The sequence below is a fragment of the Neofelis nebulosa genome, chromosome 16, assembly GCF_028018385.1.
Source record: "Neofelis nebulosa isolate mNeoNeb1 chromosome 16, mNeoNeb1.pri, whole genome shotgun sequence".
NCBI classification, from domain to species: Eukaryota; Metazoa; Chordata; class Mammalia; order Carnivora; family Felidae; genus Neofelis; species Neofelis nebulosa.
The window spans coordinates 12621197-12645318 of record NC_080797.1 but is presented as its reverse complement, the minus strand read 5'-3'; the positions used below and the strand labels follow the sequence as shown (position 1 = coordinate 12645318).

Sequence of the window (24122 nt, the reverse complement as noted above, 5' to 3'; positions counted from 1 at the left end):
GGCCAGGGTTTCATGTGGATGTAAACTCTGAACAGACTCATTGAATGGTAACTACAGATCTGAGCATTTCACGATATCTAAATGATACGTCGAAGCAAATTCAGCAGCATTCCCAGGACGAATGTCCAGTTTTTGCTCCGAGCACCAGCAAACCTAAGGGAAGCACGTGGGGGCGTGGGGCTGGGGGGGGCGGAAGCCAAGGAAAATGGTTTGGAGAGGTTGACAGTGGCCTGGACTGGGAAGCAGGCTCAGCTCCTGACCCTAATGGGCACGTGACTACCTATCACCTGAGAAGGTGGCTCATCTTGGAAAAGGGGAAGGTCCACCCTCCTTGCAGGACTGGGCGGGACCGTGTATGAGTAGCCTGCAGGCCCCTCCCGGATGGTGAGCGGCAGGCACTGACCTCTGTGGATCACGGACAGCTTGCTGTGCAGATGCTCCAGTGCCCGGACGATCTGGCATCGGCGCAGGAGGAGGAAAGACAGGCTGCGTTACTTCCGGTGGCATCGACAATGACAGACCAGGAAGACCCCTACCCTCGTCCACCTGTCTCCCTCTCCCATACACATGGCCCAGCCCCTCGCTACCCCAGGCTCTTGCTCCCATGCCCCCATTCACCCCGCTGTCATGGCCTTCTTGGTGCAGGCACACCCAGCCTCCTACTTTTCTCCCACCAACCCTAGAGGGCCAAGGTCTCAGGCCCAACCAAGCCTTTATCAGGGAAATGATGTACCCAAGACCCTCAGAGTTCCAGACCTGTGACCCCTCCAAGAGGCTGTCAACACCTCCTACCAGGCTATGGGGTAAAACCTAGCCCTTCTGCAGCATCCCTGGCCCCTCTCCTTCATGAGAACCAGTGGGCTATATGCTTAAGCCATTCCCCTCAGGGAGACATAGGGGAAGCCTGGACAATTACCCCAAAGATTCTGACTCACTACCCTGGCATGGGTATGTTTTAAATGTTCCTGGATGTAGTCAAGATCGAGAAGCACCCTTTTTCCCTCTGGCTGCCAGGATGCTCAAACCCAGGGTTGCTACCCTCCTTTAGAAATGTTCAACCTCAAAAGGTGAACATTATGAATGCTAACCTTCCCCCCAACTTAGCTTGTCCCTCTATGAGCTGTCTCAGGGCATTTTTTGGCATGAGGAAGTTGCAAGTACTAAGTTCTTTCTTTAAAAATGGTCTTGGGGAATCTGGGTGGCTCAGCTGGTTAAGCATCCGACTTCAGTTCAGGTCATGATCTCATGGTTCATGAGTTCAAGCCCTGTGTCAGGCTCTGTGCTGATAGTTCAGAGCCTGGAGCCTGCTTCAGATTCTGTGTCTCCCTTCCTCTCTGCCCCTCTCCTGCTCACACTCTGCCTCTCTCTCTCTCTCAAAAATAAATACACGTTAATAATAGTAATAATAATGATAATAAATTGGTCTAGAAAGCTCAGGCCTGTACACAAAGGTCTAGAGGCCTGAGATCTTCCAAATCTGTGTGGCTCTGGGAGCCCCAGCCTCTGGGGTCTCCTCGCAAAAAGGCTCTGACCCAGAGTGGGAGAGTCGGGTCCCTGGAGGGCAGTTACCCAGGTTCAGGGCCACACTGGGGACCCACCTATGCCCAAGTTATCACCATTAGGCTGAGCTCTGTGCCTACTGGGGCAGGGCTGGGGCCTCTGGCTATGTAACTGGGACCCCCCCAGCCCCACCCAAGCCTGAGGCAATTACTTACAGACACAGCAATTTCCCCCAGGATGTCCTCTGGAATGGTCATGTTTTTATCGAGCACTTTCCGGTAGAACTTGTCCAGGGATGTGTCCATGAGCTCCATGCAGATCCACACATCTCCCTGTGGAAGGACACCTGGAGGTCAGCCTGGGTTACCTGAGGCTGCACCTGGGCCTGGACAGCCCGCCCTGGAGCCAGCGTCAGCACACGCCTGCCTCCCCCGTGCCGGTCAGGCCTTCCTACAGACACGTCTGCCCGCCCACCTCAGCCCACAAAGATTTACTGAGCTCCCAGCTCCACCCTTTCTGCCCCCAAAATCTTTCAGCTTCTGCTTCTCCACCTTCCATGCTTGTCCACACTACTAGGTAGGTAGTATACCCACCAGCCTTGTCCACCTCTTTTGCCTCTGGTCTCCCCGATCTGATCCCTAATTCCATGGCAGTTTTCTAGAAAGAAGTGACTGAAACACACACCTAATTATGTTCCTCCCAATAAGGGCTCTCAGGATCTGGCTGCAGCTCAGCTCCATGACCCTGCCCTGCAGACCCCTCCTGACCTCAGCCACTGCGGCCCCCAACACGCCTAGGTCACCCCAGCTCTGGCCTTGATGGACGGTTCCCTTCTTCTCCTGCAAAGCCCTGCCTCCCCCACACCCTGTTGCCCCACAAACGCCCACCTATCTTTCAGGACAGCCTTCTGGGAAGACTAGGTATGGCATCTCCTTGGGGTACCCACAGGACCCCGTGCCTCCCTGCCAACTCTGACCCTACGTGCAGTGAGGCCCAAGTGTGTGTCCTTCCCCCCAGCAGCAAGGGGATGACCAGCCTGCACCTGGCACTCAGCAGGTGCTGAGCCAATCAGACAGGTGGATAATGAGGGGCTGACTCACAAATGGGTCCACCGCACCCGGGAAAACCGGGAACCCAGTAGATGGTCAGGGAGCATCCCGCGGGAGCCCATCCTTCCGCCATGGCATCACCCTGACCCCTCTCTCATCCCACATGCAGACCTTCCCACAGACTAAGAGTCGGACCCTCGCATACCTCCATGACCGCCCCTACCTGGAGCCCTGCCCTGCCAGCCTGGAGGCCGGTGAAGCACACGGGCAGAGTGAGTGCCAGGCCCTGGGCCACATCACTTCAAACCCATGCAACCTTTCGAGGTGGACACAATTACTGGCCTCATTTCACAGGCAAGGAAACTGAGGCAGGAAGCAGGGGAGCCAGGCAGTTTGGCCTCTGGGCCTGAGCTCTCAAGACCCAGCATGTACCATCTCACTCTTGTGCCTGCCACCTGGCACACAGGGGCGCTCAGCAAGTGTCTGCTGGGGGCCCAGCATGAGCAACAGCGGACCGCAGGCTAGACAGAGTGGGGCAGGTGTGCAGAAGAGAGGTGGGGGTGGGGCAGCGTACCCTGGCACCCACCTCCCACCCTCCCACCAGGGCCGCACCTCTCTGAAGAGGGCCCCATAGAAGGTGACAGTGTAGAAGCAGTCGACCGTGCGCATGTTGATGTCCAAGTCCATGAGCAGACGCTTCTGCTCCTGTGAGTTCACAGTGGCCCGGATCCGCTGCAGGAAGAGAGGGTTACGGTTCAGGCGCCACACGTCAGAGGGCGACCACCCCACCAACCCTTCAAGGAGCTTCAAGGGGTGCCCTCAGCCTCCCCTTCAAGGCTCAGCCCCCCATGCCTCCTCCAGGAAGCCTCCCAAGTGTCCCCTCCCTGACTGGCTGGGGCCCTGCTTACCTTAACGGCCATGATGGTGCCACTCTGGGCATGCCGCACCTTCTCCACCACCCCATAGGCTCCACGGCCCAGCTCTGAGATGGTCACCAGGTCATCGGCCTCTACCTCAAAATTCTTGGGGGACAGAAATGAGAGAAACCACAAGTTAGGAGCCTACCCTCGCACCTTGCCCAGTAGAGAGAGCTGGGGCAGCAGAAATTAAAAACAGCCAGTGAGACCTGGGCTCAAATCCTATACCAACCACCTTCTGCCGTGTGACCTGGGGCAAGTCACTGAACTTCTCAGACTCACGTCACCCTCTACAAAACAGGCATAGCCCCAACGTCCAAAGGCTTCCACAAGGTATAAGTAAGACCACCTATGAAATGCCCCCGGCAGGCACAGAGAGCTCAAGAGATGCCCTTCCCTCTTGTCCCCTAGCCCATTCAGGTGGTAGGACTAAATCTTTCATTCAACCAGTATTTACTGAGCACCTACTATGTGTGAGCTCCTGGAGAGAACAGAACAAGGTCTTACCCTCATAGTGAGCAGTGTGGCCCTAGGCCCTCTACTGTAGGGCAGGCAAGAAAGGAATAAACAACTAGATGAGCGGGACAGCACCCAGTGACAAGTGTCAGAGAAGGAAAATTAGCCTGGGAGAGGCTGTCAGCCAAGGGGATGCCTCTACAGTGGGGTCTCTGCCTGGGGACCCTTGGTATCTCCTGTGGGTGAGGCACCGACCCTGAGCCAGCATCTTAACCACTGGTGTCCATGCATCAGGAGGTGCACGTGAAATGCAGGTTCCCAGGTGCTGGTTCTGAGGACAGAGCCAGGAGTCTGCACGTTCCACACACCATTCCCACAGGTGAGGTGGACGCAGGCGGCCCCATGACCCAAACTCTGAGATCAGGAAACTTCACACTGCTCTGGCTCTCCAGGGCTCCACGAGGCAGGCCGACTCGCCCCAGTCCAAATGTGGCGGTCTGAAAGTGGGCAGCCCAGGGCCACAAGGCCACCATCTGGAGCGTGAGGCTCCTCTCCCAAGCCCAGCTCCTTCCACCTCCCAGAGCCACCTCCAACAGGCCCTACAGAGTCAGCGTGGGCTCATCTGTCATGAAGACACCGAGATTCAGAGACATGAAGGCCCCACCCCAAGTAGGCAGCCAGCACCTACCCTGTCTCCGATGGTGATGAAGGTCCGAGAGTCCAGGTTCCGGGGGGGTCTGTGGGGAGGAAGCACACCCCATGAGCCTTGGAGAGAACCACATCCTTCCCCGAGAGAAGGAGCAAACCAGGCTGGCACGGGAGCCAGAGACGCGTCCTGTCCCCGGGAGGCAGCTTGAGGGAGGTGGTGCTCCTCAAGGCACCTAGTCTCAGTCACTCAGCATCTGCCGTACCAGACACAAGGCGTGGCCACACAGACATGGCCAGAGCCTCGCCTTCCCATCTCTGAGATGAGTGAGAAGGGGACACAGAGCGGATGTGCGACGCCTGTGAGCCCTGTGGCCACCCCACCAGGGCCGTCCAGGACACGCTGCCCCCTGCTTGTTCCCCTCCCCTGGGCCCTCTCCAGGCTGAGCCAGGGGAAAAACTGAGGTGGACTTACGTAGGGTTGGGTACAGGCGGCTTGGACATGCAGGATATCCGTAAATCCTTCTTCCTCTTGGATTTCCCTAAGATGGAGAGAAGGTAAGGCATCTGGTCAGCTCAGTCTATCAACATCCCCTGGGCACTCCCTAGGCCGGACAAACCTGGGGACATAAACGGCTCAGGCCTCTGGCCCTCAAGGGGTCCCAGGTGCAGACACAGATGCTGAGGGTCAGTGTGGGCAGGGCCCTGATGAGGCCTGGAACCTCTGGGCACCTGCGGGATGTTCCTGGCTCAAGCCCCACTGGCCCTCCCAGCAGTGGCCCTCAGGTCCCACTGGGCCCCGGGCAATCACCCCCCCAAACCACCCGAGAAAAGATGGCGCCTCCAGAGTACGCCTCCCGGGAAGGTGGCTCCATTGCAGATCTGTCCCACGGGCCACACATCAGGCTGCCACTGAGCACCCGCCTCAGGGAGCAGGGCCGGGTCTGAGCAGCTGAGGTTTCTGCCGGGGCCCGGTGCTCCCACCCTAGGCGGAAGCCCTGTGTCCTAAAGTTTCTGGTAAGGGTTCAGCTGCGCCCCCTGAAAATTCATGTGTTGAAGTCCTAAGAGTGTCACCCTATTTGGAGATGGGGTCTTTACAGAGACGATTAAGTTAAAACGAGGTCATGAGGGTGGGCTGTAATCCAGTATGACTGGGTCCTTTCGAAAAGGAAATTTGGACCCAGAGACAGGCACGCACAGCTGGAAGGTGAGGAGACACAGGGAGAAGATGGCCACCTGCAAGCCAAGGAGCTACTAAGGATACCAGAAGCTAGGAGAGAGGCCCGGAACGGATCCCTCCCTCACAGCCTCAGAAGGAACCAGCCAGCCAACACCTTGATGGGACTTCTGGCCTCCAGAACCGTCAGACAGGAAGTTTCTGTGAAGCCCCCAGCCTGCGGTGCTAAGAAACAGATATAGCCTCCTTCTCCCACTTGTGCTGCTAACCTTGGTGGGGCGGGGGTAGGGGCAGCATCTGAGGCAGAGAGAACTCCTTTCAGATCCCAGCTCTGCTGCCCACCCCTCTTCTGAGCCTCAATTTCCCCATCTGTCACCTTGGAATGCGGACGCCCACCGCAGGGATGGCTGGGAAGCCCGAGCGGACGCAGGCTGGGGAGCTGCAGGCTGAAGCCTGGTGCCTATTTCTGTCCCACCCCCACGAAGTTCTTGCCTTTGCTGCCCCCTCCAAGAGCACCCCAGGAAGCTCGCTTCCCTCCCGAGGGCTCCGGGCAGGCCTTGAGTCCCGAGGCCGCACCTCCCTCACCCTCACCCTCACCCCTAAGGACGGGAGAGGGGCTTCCCTTCTCCAAGGCCCAGTGCCCACGTCTCCTGGGCTAGCTGAGAAAGCGTGGCCGGGTGCCCTAAGGAAGAATCCACATTCTGGAGCGCTGGACGTGGCTGGAGCTGGGCACAGCGGAAGAAGCTTCATTAGGCCACCCTCCCAAAAAGGTACAATGCCACCTCACAGTCAGGAAAGCAAGTTGAGGGACCTCAGGGAGCCCAGCGGTGAGGACCGAGGCAGGCCTGAGTCCCCGGCCCCTGCTCCCAGGCAACCGGGACAAGGAGCTCCATTTTCCAGAGCAAAGAAGTAACTTGTCCAGGCCACCGAGGATGTGGGTGGCAGAGCTGGGACTTGACCGTGACTCCCCGAAACCTCCCAGGGCACTTGCCGGCTCCTGCAGGAGTATCCTTCTCACCTCCCAGGCAATGCCCTGCCGTCGGCTCTGCCCTCCCCGCCAGCCTCACGAGGCCGCCACAGACATACCACTGGCCACCCAAGGAACTGGGAACTGCCCGAGGCCCTGTACCACCTGCTGTGAGTGTGCACAGAGCACTAGGAGACCTGAGCCCCTGAAGCCACCTCTGAACTGGGTTCAGATCCAGTCTCCACCACACTGTGCCGTGCGGCCTCAGTGCCCCATCTGGGAGCCTGGCTTGGGGGCCTGGACCCCGCAGCCGGGCAGAGCCTGACGCCACTGTCGAGTGACGGGATAGGGAAGACGAGGCCCAGCCTCAGCTGTCCTCAGATGAACCACCGAGAAGTAGAACGGCCCCAGCAGGGATGGGGGTCCCAGTGTGTGCACCGGGGTGGGTGGGCAGAGCACTGGGGGTGACGGAGGCAGACACCTGCAGCCTCCCCACAGAAGCCGCCCAAGGCCCTCCAGATGCCTGGCTGTGAGGCAGGTCTGCCTGTGCCCCAGCAGCCGGCGACAGAGCCACAGTCCCAGCCAAAGGCCCTGACCCAGGGGACCCCCATGCCAACTACTAAGTCAGTACCCCAACGGCACAGTCCTCAACCCCAGAGCCGGGAGTGAGCCTGCTCACTCCATTCTGGCCTCAAATTCAAATCCCACCTTTGCCCCTTAGAGGCTGGGTGCCCTTGGGCAAGTCCCCATGCTTCTCTGAGCCTCAGTATCCTCATCCAGACAATGGGGATAAAGAAAGCACCTGCTCAGTAGGCATCACAGAAGGCACTCAGAACAGCACCCTGCTGCCATCAGAGCTACTTGACCCCCCAGCCTGGGCCTGTCCAGGACCAACCCGGAGGCCTCAGGAAACAAGCTTCTACAAATAGTATTCACTGGGAACCACCCTCCGCTCCCTGTCGCTGGGATAAACCAGTCACCTCATCATGAGCCCACGTGGGAGGTGTTTTCATCCCATTTTACATATGAGGCAGCGTGGCCAGTTGTCAGGGGCTGGGTGGGTCTCTCTCTTGTCCAGCGGCAGCAGCAGTCAAGGTCACACGAGTGGCCCTTCCCATCTATTCCAGACGTTCCAACAACCCTAGAGGGAGGAATTCTCAGCCTTGCTTTACTTGAGGAAACCGAGGCTCAGAAGCTGCACGGGGAGTCAGGGGACCGGCCGGGACTCCCTTCTGGATTGGCCCACTTGGAGACCACAAGGGGCTCGTGGCACCCCGTCCTGCCGGGGAGGAACTGGCAGGCTGCACTCCCCCGCGGGGAGCACTGTGCCATCTTGTGCTGAGCAGAAGTCTAGAGGCTTCCCTGGGTTTCCCTGGGCCCAGCACATTCCACGCCGAGGCGTGCGGGGCCTTCTGGGTCAGACTTCTGTGCTGGCCCCGGGTCAGGCTACATCACCGCTGACCTCTGGCGTGGGAGCAGGGGCCCGGGGCCGCGGGGCCCGAGGCCTGAGGAGGCCACTGGCCAGGCCGGTGCTGCTGACACCGCATTTGGCACGCGACAGCCTCTGCCCGAGTCCAGCTCGGCGCCCCTGCTGAGACGCGGCCCTGGACCCGTCTCCGCCCCTCGAGGCCCGTGTCTCTGAAGCAGGAGCGCCGAGAACACGCGCCCCCTCTGAGGCAGGCTCGTCTGCAAGGTAACTGGCACAGGCTGGGCACTCGGTAGGTGGGCCTATGTGATTGGCCCCTAAACGGTCACTGTAGTTATTATAAGCCTGTCCACGGAGGTGAAAACATCTACCCTACGTAATGAGAATTACGGGTGACTTTAATTCTTCACTTGAAACTTTTTGTAACCAGAAAGTAAAACATTTTGTGTTAAAAATGAACAACCCACTTGGGGGTCTCCTGGGGCTCACGGCCGCACCCGTGCCCGTACTACCTCAGCTCTTGGCCCTGCTTGCCCCTTGTCTGGCTCTAGCCTACGCACCCATCCCCCACCCCGGGATCTGTGAACGCCGTGAGATGGGCGCCCCCTCGCCAGGCCTCAGTTTCCCTAGCTGTCAAGGGAGCTTCTATGCCTGCGGCCAGGCTGGGTGGGGGAGGAGTAAACAAGAGCTCCCATCTGCCCCTCCTCCCAGGCGGGCCTGAGGGCACAGGCTGCTCCAAGCACCGGGGTGGGTGGGTGGGAGGAGTGTGGTCCTGGCCTTCTCACCTACCTGCCCGTCAGGGCCACCTGGCCTGCGTCCGGAGGGACACGCACTCTGTGGGGCAGCTGTGCCAGCTGTCAGAGGGAGTGGGTGAGGCCGCCATGGAGACAGCACAGAAACAGGCCGCGGGCCACCAGCCGCTGCCACCGTCCGTCACACACGTCAGCACTGGGCCCAGATGGCCAGGCAGCCCGGGGCTGCCCAGGTGTGGACTCAATGTGACGACCGTCACCACAACAAACAGAGGTTCACAGGCTGCCACCAGCAAACCACAACAAGCCTGCCAGCCTCAGCTTGCAGGGCCTCTGGCACAGGTGGGCACAATGCCAGGCATCTGTGTGTCCTCGGCCCTCTCCAGTCTCCCAGCGGTACCACAGGCAGAGAGCAAGGAAACCAGCCACTGACCTACGGGACAAGCCAGTGGAGAGAGGCACCCCACGCTCCCACAACTCCTACCCCTGTCCGGCCCTGCTCATCATTCCTTGCATAAGTCACCTTCTTGCCTGTCTCGGTACATTTGCGCGTTCTGTTCTCTCTGCCTAGAACGTTCTTCCCTGCAACTTTGTTCTAGGTGGTATACGATCCTCACCCCTCGCCTAGTCAGAGAGGCTTTCCTGATCACTCCAGCTAAGCCCCCTTGTCCCTGGCTCTCCCTGTGTCCAGCCAGCTTCTCTCCTGTCACGTCTCACAAGTCACAGTTCTATAGCTACTAGCTCAGAGGCAGCTATGGAATTGTTTAGGAGCACCGACTCTAGAGCTAGGCAGCCTGGGTTCACACTACAACTCTGCCACTGCCTAGCTGTGTGCCCTGAAGCAAGTGTCTTAACCTCTCTGGGCATCACAGACTCCACTGTGCAGCGGGGATAACGGCCCCACAGTTATCCCAGGGCTACCAGGCATGTCCTACCAGGCTATCAGTGCCATGCTGCAGTGGTGGCTGACATGCAAAGATTAGACTGAACCAAACCCGCGGGACCCAAAACAACACTAGGCCCTCAGCCCCAGACAGTCACTCTGTTCATACTCTCCGCAGCCCCACAGAATAAAGTGCTTTTCTGTCTGTACCTGTTGTACCGGGGCAGGGGGAGGCGGGGGTCAGAGACAAGAGGTACCTTGACCAAGGTCACACAGTGGGAGTCTAGCAAGGGGCAGACATGAAGACGGGTCTGCTTAGCTCTAACGAGCAAACATCAACAGAAAGCCTGAGAGAGGGCTCTCCCCACCCCCTGCGTCACCCCTGCCCTGGGACCTTGGGGACATTCCAAATAGACTGGACTGTGCCACTCCCTCTCAGGCTGTGTCCATGGTGGGGGGTGGGGGGCCCTGCCACAGACTCCACTCACAAAGGGAGCCCCCCACCCCTCATCGTGTTCAGTCACGACCCCTGGTTTCCCATGACAAGCGCATTGCTCCCTGCCGCTCCCAAACTGTTACTATTCCTACCCCTACTTTGGGGTACTTCGGGTGCTTCTTGTGGTTTCCAATTCCACCGGAAAAGTCCCAGGCCCTGAGCGTCCATGCCCGCCATGGAGATGTGGGAGGCCAGATGTCCCAGGGCCACCGATGCCCCCTCCCAGCCTCTGCCCCACTCAGCCTGTCACCTCTGTCCTATGGGAGGGTCCCTCACAGAGAGAGCGCCTCGACCAAACTACTCCCGCGGTGCAGGCAGCTATCGAATAGCTCTTGTCAGCCAGCACGGCACCTGATGCTCAATGCCGCCGCCCACTGCAGCCATCGCACCGGCCCCACACTTACCGCCCCGCGGGCGAGCGCGGCACCCAGTTCACGGACCAGCCCACCGAGGCCCTGCGATGCTCAGCAGGAACGGCAGGGCCGGCCCGTCCCACCTGTGTCTGAGGCTGCAGTCTCCGCCCCCTGGTACCCTTCCCTCAAAGAGGCCCCTGAGGAGCTGGCGGGGACCACCACCACCAAGCGTCAGCAGGGAGCAAGGACAGAGCCGGCTCTCCCAGGCAGGGGGCCAGTTGGGTCCCGGGCAAGGTGGCGCCCGCTCCCCAAGGTCCTGAAACAGATGAAGGGCTCTCTCATTGACGAATCCCCTATACACGTGGCACCTGCCAAGGGCACCGTGTACCTCATCCCACAGGCGAACGACGGGCTGCACCACGGGGGCCACTCAGCCCATGGACCTGCCCTGTCTCCTGCTGTGTGCCAGTCACCTGGGCAGGCCCTGGCCTCTGAGGCCCTCGGCACCCCCTTTCCCTTTACCTCTCAGGCCCTTCCTCATCTGCAGAGCACGTTGGGGGGGGGATTCGGGGCCTGCCTACCTCACAGCATCCGTCCCTCCCTCAATGAGCAGACCGCACCCTGCCCTCCGAGGTCATGCGCCAACCGCGGACCTGTGGCGACGTCTGAAGACATTCCGTCAGGGGGGTGCTACCGGCATCTAGTGGATAGAAGTCAGAGATGCTGCCCCGCAACCCACGGTGCACACTCAGCACCCACAACTGAGAATGATCCAGCCCAACAGGGCAACCGTGCCAGGGCTACACCTGTGGCCGACAGGAGAGGCAGGACCACAGGCAAACAGCAAACTAGCAAACAACACCAATCTGTGTAATGTTTACACAGAATCCCATGCGCGCTAAATGCTCTACAGAATAAAGGGAGCTGGGGACAGGGACCTTTGTGAGGTGGGATTTGAGCTGAGGAGGAGGAAGGAGGAAAGCTCTAGAGCCACGATGGTCCAGGCACAGGAGGCAAGTGCACAGGGACGTGGGCCTAGAAGAGGGAGGGAAGGGGGAAAGGCCGGGACCAGCAGGTGCGGGTGGGAGACCTGGTCTCACCCGGCCTCGCGGGCTGCTCTCGGGGCGCAGGGCACAGAGGGCAACCAGAGTCCGCCCCCTTGCTGCTGGGAGTCGCGTGAGCTCACAGGGCCACCACCTTGAAGGCACCTCGGCACTGTCCAAACGCCCACTGACCCAGAAAAGCGACCTCAAGGAACTCATCCCTAACATACAACTCCCACGAGACAAAAAGAATAAAGAGCCGCCGACACTTGGCGAGCACCTACTGTATGGCCTGTGCTAAGCATTTAATCACATCTCGCCGGATCCCTTCAGCAACCCCCAGAGGCAGGGATGAACAGGATCTCCATTTTACAGATGAGGACACTGAGGCCCAGCATTTGTAAAATCAAGAGACTGGCCCAGGGAACTGGCAAGGGTCCAGCGGGCCCCTGGGCAGGATGGGGGGGCGAGTGCTCTCCACGCAGGAGGAGGAATGCAGATTTTGTGAGAGAGAGAAAACGAGGGTCTCTCCACAGAGGATTCCAAGGAGCAGGACACTGCCTTTCTGCACCTTTGAGATGATCCTAACCACGTGTATGAGCTGCTTAAATGCAAGTGAATTTAAATTAAATAATCAGAAAGAAAGAAGCCCTGTGTAAACCTTGTGTCCTGGGCTTCTGTGGGTCTGGGGCTCAGGCTCCTCCTCCCTCCGAAAGGGGTAGCCAGGCTCACCGGTGTCCTTCGTGGGGGCTCTCAGCAGCAGGGCCTGCTGGGAATTGGATGGCGCCTCCGAGGCTGGCCAGCCTGGATCCTGGGGCCAGAGGCCTGGAGGCTTGCACGGAGTCCCATGCCAGGGCAGCACCAGGACCAGGACTCTGACACTGACCCCAACTTCCTGGACCGCCTCTTCTCCCCGGGGTCACCAGATCCTGGCTTCCCACACCTCAACCGCAGCCACGACAGCACCTCGCAAGCCACTGCGGTGGAGGCCGACAGATAGTGAGTTGAGGAAAGACAGGCTTGGGCACCGGGAGACCTGAGCTGCTGTGTGACCAGGGGCAAGCCACACCCCCTCCCTGAGCCTGTTTCCTCCCTTGATGATCTGGGGAACGCAAAGACCTTGACCTCCAGGAGAGGACTAGTCAGGGGTTGCTAAGAAAAGGCCGGGGCAGACCTGTGTGACCTTGGGCATTCACTCCCTGCTCTAGGCCGGCGTACTTGTAAAACTCAGGGATGACAACACAACCATGTTGCTGGGTAACCACGACAGCTAAGAAAGATAGTGCACGCAAAATGCCTGGCCCAAAACGGATCGGATCAGCGGCCGCCCTGGCCCAGAGGCCTTCAGTCACCAAGGTGGGCCCCAGACTGCAGAGTGAGGCCCCCAGACCACAGAGCCCACGCCTCGAGGCTAGGAGCAGGGAGGGACGTTCCCTGGTGGCACCTAACCTTCCCAGAGCCCCAGGGAAACGGGCCGCTCCTCTTGCTTGGACGCGTGGGCTGAGCTCCTACAGGTCTGCACTTGGGGCCGCTGTGAGATCACCCAGGCCACCCGGAAGCACTGCTGGGCCCCATGCTCCTGCCCCTGCAAAACGGTAGCAGCACCTTCCCTTAGCAAAGACCACGCTTGCTTTTATCATCATTTGTCTCGGAACAAAATCTTACAAAACATGGGGATAACGGAGAGAATACCTAAATGGGTATTCTTGGTGACAAAAATGCTAATACATAGCTCAAGTTCAATTTCAGCACCGAATGGGCACCTACGGTGTCCCTGAATCTGCCAGGTCTCATCCCTTCTCACCCTCGATAACAGCCTGAGAGGTGGGTGTTTCCTTTCCCTTGGTTCGTGTGAGAACACTAGAGCCCAGGACATCACAAAGGGAGTCGGGGCAGAGTTGGGCCTCGAACCTGGAAGTCCCCCCAGGCTCACCCAGCAAGGCTCTACCAGCACTACCTTGGGGTCTGCCCCAGGCGGTTGGGGGTGGGGCAAGCTGTGCCTGCAGTAGGGAGGTATGGGGCAACCCAGAAGGCTAAGACACAGACCCGCTGAAGGACAGGGAGGGCAGGACACGCTCCCCAGGCCCCACACCCAGGGCAGTCTCGGGCAGGCCCCCCGCCCCTGCCTCAGCAGGCGCTGACCACCAACAATGACGACCCACTTAGTGGGAGCCCAGAAATGCTTCTCAGCTCTCTGTTTACTTCCTGATAGAACGCAAACATCTCCACGGACATCCAAGGCCCTTCCCTTGTCGCTTCACACCCGCTGGCTCATGCAACCCTCAGGACACGCCTTGCACAGTGATGCGGATAAGGAAAGTCAGGGCCCGTCAGGGTGTCGCTCCACAGGCTGAGCACAGCACAATTTGGGCCCGGGAGTTTAAGATTCGCTTAAAGCAACAGTAACAGCTGCAAACACTCGTCTACACCAACTCCTAGCCAGCCCCCATGCCGAGCACCTGCATAGGCTAATGCAGTGAGTCGTCACAACAGCCCTGCAGTTTCGATTCTAGGAGCATCCCCGTGAGACAGACTGAGGCCACACGGCTCGGGAATGGGGGAGACGGGCGTGAACCCAGCCAGCTGGCCGCAGCCCCTCTCTGCCATTATGTGGCTGTGCCGGCCCCATAGGCCGCAATGGGGGCCAGCCTAGGGATTCTGAAGGACAATGAGCCGAAACATACCCCTCGTACCTTAGCACTAATAAAGAAGCGATTATGACAAAAGTCAGGATGGCTGTAAGGGAGATGCAATACTGGGGGCACTCTGGGGTACAGTAACGTTCAATTTCTTTAGCTGAGTATTGGGTACACAGCACTCATTCACAAAAATACGGCAGTACCTTCTATATACCCTTTTGGCGTCTGCAGTACAGTTACAATTTGAAAGTTTGAAAGGGACGGGCTGCGAGCAGGGCAGCTGGACACCACCTCCCAGAGAAGCCGGGGCGGCCCCTGGATGCCAGCTCAGCCACAACACCCCAGAAAGGGACAGGGTGACAGGGACCTGCGCCCGAGACTGGGGGTAGGGAGGAGAAAAGCCCCTTCAGGGTGAGCCTGGTGACCCTCTCCCGACTTGGATACAGCCCCCGGGCTTGCCGTCTGTGAGCGGCAGAGGGGCCTTCCGGGTTGCCACTGCCCAGCCCCATCTGTTCTTCATGACCTTTGTGTGAAGCTTTTGGGGGCTTCCGTGGTCAGTGCTGGGGAGGGCATCTACAGACACAGCTGGGCAAGCAAGCCTGACTTGTGTGCACAATGCCAACAAGGAAGGCCAAGGGGAAGCATGGGTGGTCCCTGGAGGCTGCAACCCCAACGCTGGGAGCTGAGCGGAAGGCAGGAGGGTCTCATCACCCCCATCTGTGCAGGGGAGGGCTCTCTGTGTGGCACCCTCTGTGCTGCCCCCGGTGTTCCTCCTCTGGGACCCAATCATGACACACGGCACACAGCCTGAGACCCTGACGACACTCCACATGGCCACCAAGGCCCTGCACCCAGGCAAACCCTGCATCGAACTGCTCCCCCCTTCACCTCGGCCCCCCGTCCACTCATACACTTGGCCTTGGATCTGGACTCTCAGAACCGTGACTCCCAAGGCCTCCTCCTGCACCCCAGGCAGAACTCTGTGAGAGCCAGGGTGCTCCTCGCTCACCCCCTGTATCCCCACAGCCAGCACCATGCCTGGCAGTGATGAAGTTCCACCAGCTAAGGGGCTGGCCTAGAAAGTCCCCATCCTCCTGATTCCCTGCCCCACGCCTCCCTATGCTCAAGGGAGGCGGACCTGAAAAAAGAGGCCAGCACCCAGTCCTCTCTGTTCCCCACAGGCCCTCCCCAGGAAGGCCCAAGAGGCAATGGGAGCCCCAGCTCCAGCTCGGGGACCAGTGGGGAAAGGGCCTGGTACATTCTGCCGACATTACAGGACCCTGCAGCCACAGAGTCCCACGTCACAGGGCTTATGAGTCTGTCACCAGAGGTCAGGGTCCTACTTATTCATCCATCAATGAACACCTTTCATGACCATAACAATAAGAAAATAACAGCAGATGCCATTCGTTAGGCAAACACTATCTCCAATCTTTACCACCACCCTGCAAGGGATGGGTGTTTACTCCCACTTGACAGAAAAGGAGACTGAGGGTCAGAGAGGGCACATGAGGAAGTCAGGAAGCAGCGAAGTGAGTCAGAATTTGAACTCGGCCTGTCTACCCCCTGAGCCCAGGCTCTGCACCCCCTTCCTATCTCGCCAGGGCTCTTTAGGGACTGAGGACAGTCTCGCTGGCCCATTACCTGACACTTAGCAAGGGTGGAATGAGGCTGTCCACAGCCATCCTTGTGGCTGCTAGCAAGACAGGAGAGGTCCCTATTCCCATTCTGCAGGTGAGGAAACAGAGGCCTCTCATCTGAAAGGTAGGCCATGCCCAGGGGACTGAAATCACTTACAGAGTGCAGTGAATGTAACTTTTCCAACATCACACAGCAAAAGAGACCGAACTGAGATTTGACCACAGGCACCCCCACCCTGTCTTTCGGGACTTCAGGCCAACCCTGCACCCCCTCTCCTCCCCCGCATCCCGGAGCCCCCAGCAACGCATCTGAGCCTGAGGGTTCCCTGGGCCGAGGGTGGTGAACAGCCGCCGCCACCTGCTTCTGTTCCGTGAACAAGAGGAAGCAGGGCCCTTGCCTAACAGAGGAAGTTCCTGGGCGGGGCGGGAGTGGGTCCAGGAGGGCCTGCCCAAGGGTCCCGGCCCAGTCTGAGGTCCAGGAAGGGGGCCACCTCTGATGCCCATCTCAGGGCTAGATGTTGACCTGAGAGGTCGGGGCTCACAGCCCCCTACCCATCCGCCAGCCAGCAGGCATCGCCCCTTTAAGCAGCAGCCAGTTGGGCTGGCATGCCCGGCGGGTGAGTCAGCACCCAGTGCCCGCTGACTCACCCACCGGAAGCCTCCCGCTGCCCCAGCCCTCTCCCCACACAGGCAACTGAGAACTTTGCTCCTTTCGGGCCCCGAGCCACGGGCTGGCTGATAGAGAGTTTCCTGTGCGTCACGCCAGGGGTGGGGGAAGTCCCCAAGGTGTCACCCTCCAGTCTTTCCGACAGCAGGGATGGGACAGGATGGGGGTTGAGGGGGGACAGTGGCCATGGCAGGCAGGACCGGGACACGGTGCTCCTGAAGCCTCAGTGCCCGCACTGGGCAGCCGGGAGCCACGGGAAGATCAAATATGAAGTGCCCGCACTGGTGGCACTCACAGTGCAGCGGGGACAGTAACAGGGTACATGTGGTACCCCCGAGGACAAGCGTGGCTTGAAGCAGCAGACCCAAACCACGCCAACTAAACGTGCCCCTGACCACTGGCCCCAGTGCCAGCTGCCCTCAGCCTCTGACCCCAGCCCAAGATGGCATGTGCGAGAGGAGACTGGGGAAGACCAGCAGGGCTGTGGGACCTGGGGTCTCATGGGCTCATGGAAAACTCCCCAGGCCTGTGGCACAGAGGATGGAGCAGGGCACCAGCTGCAAGGCAGGAAGGTCAAAAGGAAAGCTCCCTTAAGGTCAAGTGCCAACCATGCCCTGTTTTGTTCAAATTCCTCTGAGAAGGTGGAGAAGAGCACAATGCTGGGGGCCCTGTGCCCAGGACGGGAAGGGCAGCCAGGTGAGAATCCCAGCTCTCTGGACTCAGTCCAGCCGCTCCCCTTGTCTGACCCCAGTTTTGTCATCTGTCAAATGGGACGGACTGCGGTGAATATAAAATGTGCCAACTGTAGAGGGCTGTGTACACGAAAGGCATCACCTCTGGCTCAGTCCTTCCCCTGGGTCAGGCATGGCCTGGGGGAGACGCCTATGAGACAAAGACGTCATGGAGAGTGCCACTAGCTGGGACAGTGGGACGGTGGGATGGCGGTTGGCAGGGGGCAGCGGGGCGGGGAAGAGGGGGCCACCCAGCAGCTCAGCTCAAGCATCTAGAACAAGAATGGAACACAAAAGAGCACTGGGGAGACCTTTGGAGATAGACAGTCCTAGATAGGACCCTAGCTCCACCTGTCACAGCTGTATGACCCAGGCAAGGCACTGAACACCTCTGAGCCTCAATAAATGGGGCTGTGAGGAAGAAGTGAGAGAGTACCTGGAACAGGGAAAAAAGCTTGATAAGTGGTAGCTGTCAGGATTTTTGTGAGGTGGTATCGCGGCTCCCCACCACATCCTTCCGCAGACCCCAAAGAGGTTGACGGGGTCCCTAAGCCTTGCAGAGGCTCCTGACCCTCCATCTAACCCACCCACCATCATCTATTACCTGGACCCACAAAATGGAATTTCATCCCAATTCTCTCTCTGCAGAGAGAGGCTCAGAGAGAGCAACACCAGGACTCCAGTCACACAGTGTATGGGGACCAAGCAGTGCCTCTCCAAAGTCCCTTTCCCCTTCACACCTGTGACCTCTCTACCTTCACAATTCTACAGCTTTAACTTTTATTTGGACGAGGCATCCCCCTCTGGAAGAGCCGAAAGGGCATTCAGAGACAAACATTGCTTCCGAGCTCTTCCTTCTGCCCATGAAAACACTGTGGCCCAGAGAAGGTGGAGGACCTGCCCTAAGTCCCCCAGCACTGACCAAGCCAGGCACACACCCCAAGCTGGAGAAGCGAAATGTCTAATTTCCTGGGTCTCCAGAATGGAGAAGCTTATGATTTCCCGGTTCCCGAGCTCCACGAGGTCTGTGCAGTCCAAGTCCCTCCCCAGCCACCTCCCCCCTTGAGTGCCTCCTGAGTTACTCACAGCGGTTGGGCAACGGTCAGGGATCCGGCCTCCCACTTACGTAAGACGTAATTACCCTGCCCACCGGGCCAGCAGGGCTCTGGCCCACAGCCACCACAGCCGCTGGCAGCAGGGGCAGAGAAGGACCCGTGCCCTCCCCAGGACCCCACATGCCCTCCGGCTGCCGGGGCCCCTCCAGAGAAAGAGAGGTAGGAACAACCTCTGATCAGAGGCCCATTAAGTGCCATGTGTTACCTTTCTCCACCTCACTCTGCAGCTGCAAACAGAGGCAAGGCCTTGACACTGCAAGACTGAGGCCTTCCCAGCAAGAAAAATGGTAAAACCGGGGGTGCAGCAGCTGTCCCTCCCTAAGCTCCTACTATGTGCCAGGCACCATGCTGAGTTCCTTGTCTCCTCAGCCATGCTTGCTTAAAACTCTTCAGTATTTGCTACCTCGTATCATATCCAGGACGCCACACAAGGTAGGTGTGATTACTCCCATTTTGCAGATAAGGAAACTGAGGCCCACAGACACTCCTGCTGCTGGGGTGAGGCAGCAGCAGGTTTAGAGAGCCAGGAGGCAGCCCATTCATTACAGCTATGTCCGGTTTGGAACTCTTACACAGCCCAGCCTGCTGAGGCTCCCACATGCCAAAAACATCCTTTCCTCTTCCTGCAAAAAAAAAAAAAAAAAAAAAAAAAATCCCCCTTTCACCCTCCAAGTTCCCACCCCCACCCCCACCCCCGCATGACAAATCCTGCTGCCGCCCGCAGCCGCCACCTCACAAAAATTTCCAGGAAGGCCAGCTACTTGGAGAAGACAAGAGCAAGCCCACTGCACGGCCAGCACGCCGGCCTAGTAGTAGCTGGCCCGGGACCCAGAGGCAGCAGGGACAAGGCTGGTATCGATCAATCCTGGAGACACAGGGGAGCAAAAAGCAGTGAGGTCCCCAAGTGCAGAGAGAAACTTGCAAGTCAAGACAAGGAGAGCTGATGGAGAGGGCGCTGTGTGTTAGGGCAGGCTGGGAGGACAAGAGAGGTTCCTGGGGGACAAGGCTGCAGGGCTGCAAGCCCACCAGGGATGGGGCAATGTGGGGCCTACAAGGATGGAGAGAGTTAGGGGAGAGGAGAGAGTTCTTAGCTGGAGTGTAGCCAAGGCACTCACATGGTGGGGGCGGGGGGGGGGGTGAGGGTGGTTACAGTGATTCCCCAGCAGGGCAGCACTGCTGGGGTGTCAGTTAAATCCCAGTCTGGCTACAGCCCTGGGACCAGGGAGTGGACGGAGAAGGAGGGGGGAGGCGGCTGGGTGCAGGATCACAGTGAATCCCCCTGAATCCAGCTGAGGTGCCCACGTTGGGAGAATTCATGTTCTGGGTGCAGTTAAGGCCTAAATGAGGAGGTCAGAGTGAGGTTTCTGACCTGGAGCGGGGTAATCAGAATAATCGGAAGGAGATCCTAGCTTGAGTTCGGGCCCGAATGCAGTCCCAAGGCCTAAACTGGGGGTCCAAGTGAGGTCTAAGCTGAGACCGAGACCCAAATAGGGACGGGTTCTGGGCCGATGTGCTGCGTGGGTCCTGTACGGTATGGAATGGGATCACACAGATGGACGTCGGGGTTCGCAGCCCGGGCCCGGATTGGGCGCGGGGGCGGAGGGTCAAGTCGCGCTCCCTAGCAGGGGCTCCTACCTTTGGTCGGGGGCATGCTGGAGGGCTGACTGGAGGCGGGCGACTCCATGGTGCAGGCGGGTCCAGGGGCAGCGGAAGGAACTAATCGAGAGGACGGCGGGCTCTACGCGGACGGAGAGTGCTCATGGCTGCGGGCAGGGGGCCCGGGCGCGGTGGCGGAGCAGAGGCGGCGGCGGCGGTGGCGGCGGCGGCGGCGGCGGCAAATACGCGTCCGCGACGGGCGGTGCCGGAGCCAGACTGGGCAGCGCCGCTGGGGCCCCGGCCGGACGGCGCCGACATCGGCCCCGCCCCCGCGCGTCGATTGGCCCGTCAGTCTCCAGGGCCCGTCCCCTGCCTATCCAACGCCGGCGTTGCCCTGCCTGTCACGCACAAGCCTTGCCCCTGCTGGCCCCAAATCGGGCTCCTCCCACTGTCTGTCAAGCCCCAACCCCGCCCCCCCCCCCCCCCCCCCCCGGGAAACCCAGGCCCGCTCAGGCTCTGTCCCCTCCTAGGCTGGAGCGGTGTCCCTCCCGCTGCCTGTCAAGACGCAAGCCCCGCCCACTCCCCGGGACTCGCTGAGCGCGCCTGGCGCCTGTCAGGCTCTAGGCCCCGCCCCCGCGCTCTCCCAGGCCAGTCGTGCTCTGCCAGTGAGCTTTGTGGGCCCGTCTGGGGTGCGTAAGCTGGAAAAAACCCCAGCTATACTGGGGTGGCGGGGCTGGGGCCCCTGGGAGCGGGAAGGCAAAGTGCTGTGCAGGGGTTAAAAGAGCGCCCCCGGGGCGAGACCTGGGTTCAGATGCCTACTTGGCGGTGACCTTGGGCAAGTCAGGTAACCCCTGAGCCTCGGGTTTGGCCTGTGTGAAAAAGCAACCATAACAGCCCTGCCTCCTGGCGCTGGTCAGAAGGAGACCCGGGCTTTGGCGGACTATCATTGGTTGACTGAATGTTGTAAAACGCTGAAAGCACGGTGTCTGGCGTGCGCACATCTATTCCCTGCTTCTGCAAACATCCACTGAGGGCCTGATGTGTTCAGGCACCGGGAAATGGGTGGAGATACAGTGGTGAACTTTGTGGTACCTAGCGAGAGGTCAGTAAATGTAGCATTCATGGTCATGTCTTTATTGCCCCTTCTTCTCTACCTGGCAGGGAGTAAGGTGTTTCTCTTCTCTGCTCTTGGGGCCTCAGTCTGTATGTACAGACTGTATAATGTATAATGCAGACAGACCAGTCCTTGCTTGTGCTGCCTGCCACATGGAGTCTAGGGGCATTTTAGGAGCCACTGACCAATCTGGCCCTGGGATCAAGTGACTCAGATGGAAAGCCATGGGCTAGTGAGGGCAGGAAGCGCTTGGCAAGGGTCAAGGGGTCAGCCCCTTGCCTCTGGGCAGGCATGAGTGTGTGACCTGCCAGGGACCTCACGTGAGGGAAGCAGATTCCACCACCTGCTAGAAATGCTTGGAGCAGCGAGCTGACCTCTGTCTGCCCATTTGTAGAAAGGGGTGACCCCTGCAGAGCCCCACCCACACAGTGATGGAGAGGGCCCTTTGAGATAAAAAAGGGGGGGATATGTTATAATTATCATTATTCTCTTCCTGTGTCTCTCACTCACCCTTTCCAGGAAGTGGACAGAAAGTCATGATCTGTGGACTCAGACAGGTATGGGTTTGAGTGTCAACCCTGCCACTTACTAGAAGTCATGGAACAGCTCCATGCCTCAGTTTACTTACCTGTCCCATGGGGGCAGTGAGGCCTCTCTGAAATTAGTTCATGAGCTGAGGCTTGGAAGTATCCGGCTTAGAGCCTGACACTTCCTAAGTGCCCAGGAAATATACTGTGGGCCACCTCCTCCAGGAAGCCACCTCAGCCTTACCACTCCTGGGTGTCTGGAGCGCTCTGTTCCAAATGGGCCATGTGACCTTGGGCTAGTCATTTCATCTCGGAACCTGCTGCTTATCCATCTGTAAAATGGGCACCCAGCAGCAGCTACCTCCCTACCAGGACCGCAGGCCTGGTCCGGCGGGTTTTCTAGGTTCAGGCCTCTGCCCTCGCTGTTTCCTCTGCCTGAGACACCTTTCCCCACCCAGATTCTGGGGGTGGCTCCCTTCCAGCCTGCAAGCCTCCGCATAAATGAACTCCTCTAAAAGGCCTTCCTGGTCATGCCCCCAAATCCGCGGTTATTCTCTGCACAGCGCTCGGGCCACCAATGCCTTTCCTATTTGCTCTGTTTTTAAGCCAGCTCTCCCTCTAGACCATCGGCCCTTCCTGGGCAGGAATCTTGCCCACTCATCCCCTGCCGCAGTCCTAATGCACAGCCCCGGGCCTGGTGCATAGTAGGTGCCTAATAAGTACCTGAGGAATGAACAAAGAGAGGATGAAAAGCACGCCACAGACATCGATGAGGTGACTCCAGTCCCGTGCCAGCCTCCCAGGCACCCATATGACTCAGACAAGGCCCTTCAGTTGGAGGAGTCAATGGTTAGTCAGGGAGCCTGACATCCCAAGAATCACAAAACTCCGTGTGGGGCGCTATAAATAGATGCCCGAGCAAGAGTCTCAGGAAGGTGCCAGACACTGCCTGGGTGAGGTCAGGGAAGACTCCTCAGAGGAAGTGACTTTGAGACGGACCTTTAAGAATCCATAGGAGCTTGTCGGGCAGAGAAGCAAGGTAGAGTCTCCCTGGGAAAGGGGCCACGTATGAGGGCCAGACTGGGGCGCAGAGCTGCGTTGCTGCCACGGCGGAAACACCATGGGAGGGCTTCTTCTTCTCTTCCCGGCTAGTCACCGCAACATCTGCGGGCCACCCTCTGCCTCTAAGGAGCACAGTGAGGCTGAAGGACTCCACGATCCCCCAGAAAGCAGAAGGGGTGTTTGATGGGGTCACAACAGGTTGCCTCGTACCCCGACTCTGAGAACAAAAGTCCCAAACACCCCTGTCGGTAGACTCAGGGAAACTGAGACACAGGGAGGAAGAGGGTTAGGAGGTGGGTGTGAGCAGAGGTGGGAGGGACCTGGAATGGCAGAGGACTGGAAAGACACGATGGTCTGAGCCCAGGATTGGGGAAGCTCACTCATTCATTCATTCAACAACAATTTGTTGAGCACTTACTCCGTGCCTAGCACCGAAGGCACGACAATTGAACCAGACAGACACAACACGACTCCCTGCCCTCGGCAAGGTGATGGTCTAGTGGGCAAGCCAGACAAGCAAAATGCCTAAGTTACTTTGCAGTCTGTCAGTGGATAAGAAGTGCTATGGGAGAGGAGGGAGGGAGACAGGGAGTGAGTCTGGGTGTGGGGGCCATACTTCTAAAGATGGAGGGCCGGAAAAGCCTCAGCGGAAGGTGCCGTGTAAGCACAGAGCTGAGGTGGTGAGAGAGGAGTCATGAGGATGTCCGGGAGAAAGGCACGCAGGCGGAGGGAACAGCGGGTGCAAAGACTCTGAGGTGGATGGCTTCTAGGGGAATAACAGTGTGGCTGGAGTAGTGGGAGATGGGGGCCCCTGTTCTCACCCATATGGATCTCTTGTACATTCTCACACACTCTTACACAAAACCCCACAAGCCCCCTTTCACACCTGTATAAGTACACCCCCCCCCAAATACCCATGCACTCAGGAACACAGCAAGGGGCACAAGTGTGACCATGAGTGTGGAGTGGCCACACAGCTGCAGAAACAGCCCACAGGCACAGCTGTGCCCACACCACCCTGACACCAGCGGAGGCCTCCAAGGTTGCTGACACACAGCGCCCTCTGGTGACCATTTCTGGCATGGTGGCCGGACGCCTGCCGGTCACTTCACGGAGCCCTGGGCAGCATCGGCCACCCTCTCTCCTCTTCCTCCTCCTTGCTTTGCTTCCTGCCCCCAGTTCCTCCACACCACAGCCAGAGAGCGCCTTCCAAAAGACACGGCGACCCACGTCCCAAACCTGCCAGGGCTCCCCAAGTGGGGGACTTCCCCAGTCATCTCCCCCTTCCAGCCACTGCCAGCCCAAGTTTCCTCCTTTCTTTGCAAAAGCAAAGGATGTTCCCTTGGCCAGGAAGGCCCTGCCCTGCC

General features: G+C 59.0%; 1 protein-coding gene across 1 annotated transcript in view; it reads right to left on the bottom strand.

Annotated features, from left to right (window-relative positions):
* The window catches only part of MAP2K3 (mitogen-activated protein kinase kinase 3), a 29306-nt gene extending 8960 nt beyond the window's left edge, over window positions 1-20346 (bottom strand). Inside the window, exons 1-7 of the mRNA XM_058703136.1 lie at window positions 20092-20346; window positions 5043-5109; window positions 4611-4659; window positions 3458-3571; window positions 3162-3281; window positions 1716-1832; window positions 404-455 (exon numbers count right to left, since the gene is read on the bottom strand). Coding sequence (XP_058559119.1) covers window positions 404-455; window positions 1716-1832; window positions 3162-3281; window positions 3458-3571; window positions 4611-4659; window positions 5043-5109; window positions 20092-20140 — 568 coding nt within the window. The 5' untranslated portion in view covers window positions 20141-20346. The remainder of the gene's footprint in view (window positions 1-403; window positions 456-1715; window positions 1833-3161; window positions 3282-3457; window positions 3572-4610; window positions 4660-5042; window positions 5110-20091) is intronic.
* Window positions 20347-24122: the final 3776 nt, after the last annotated feature.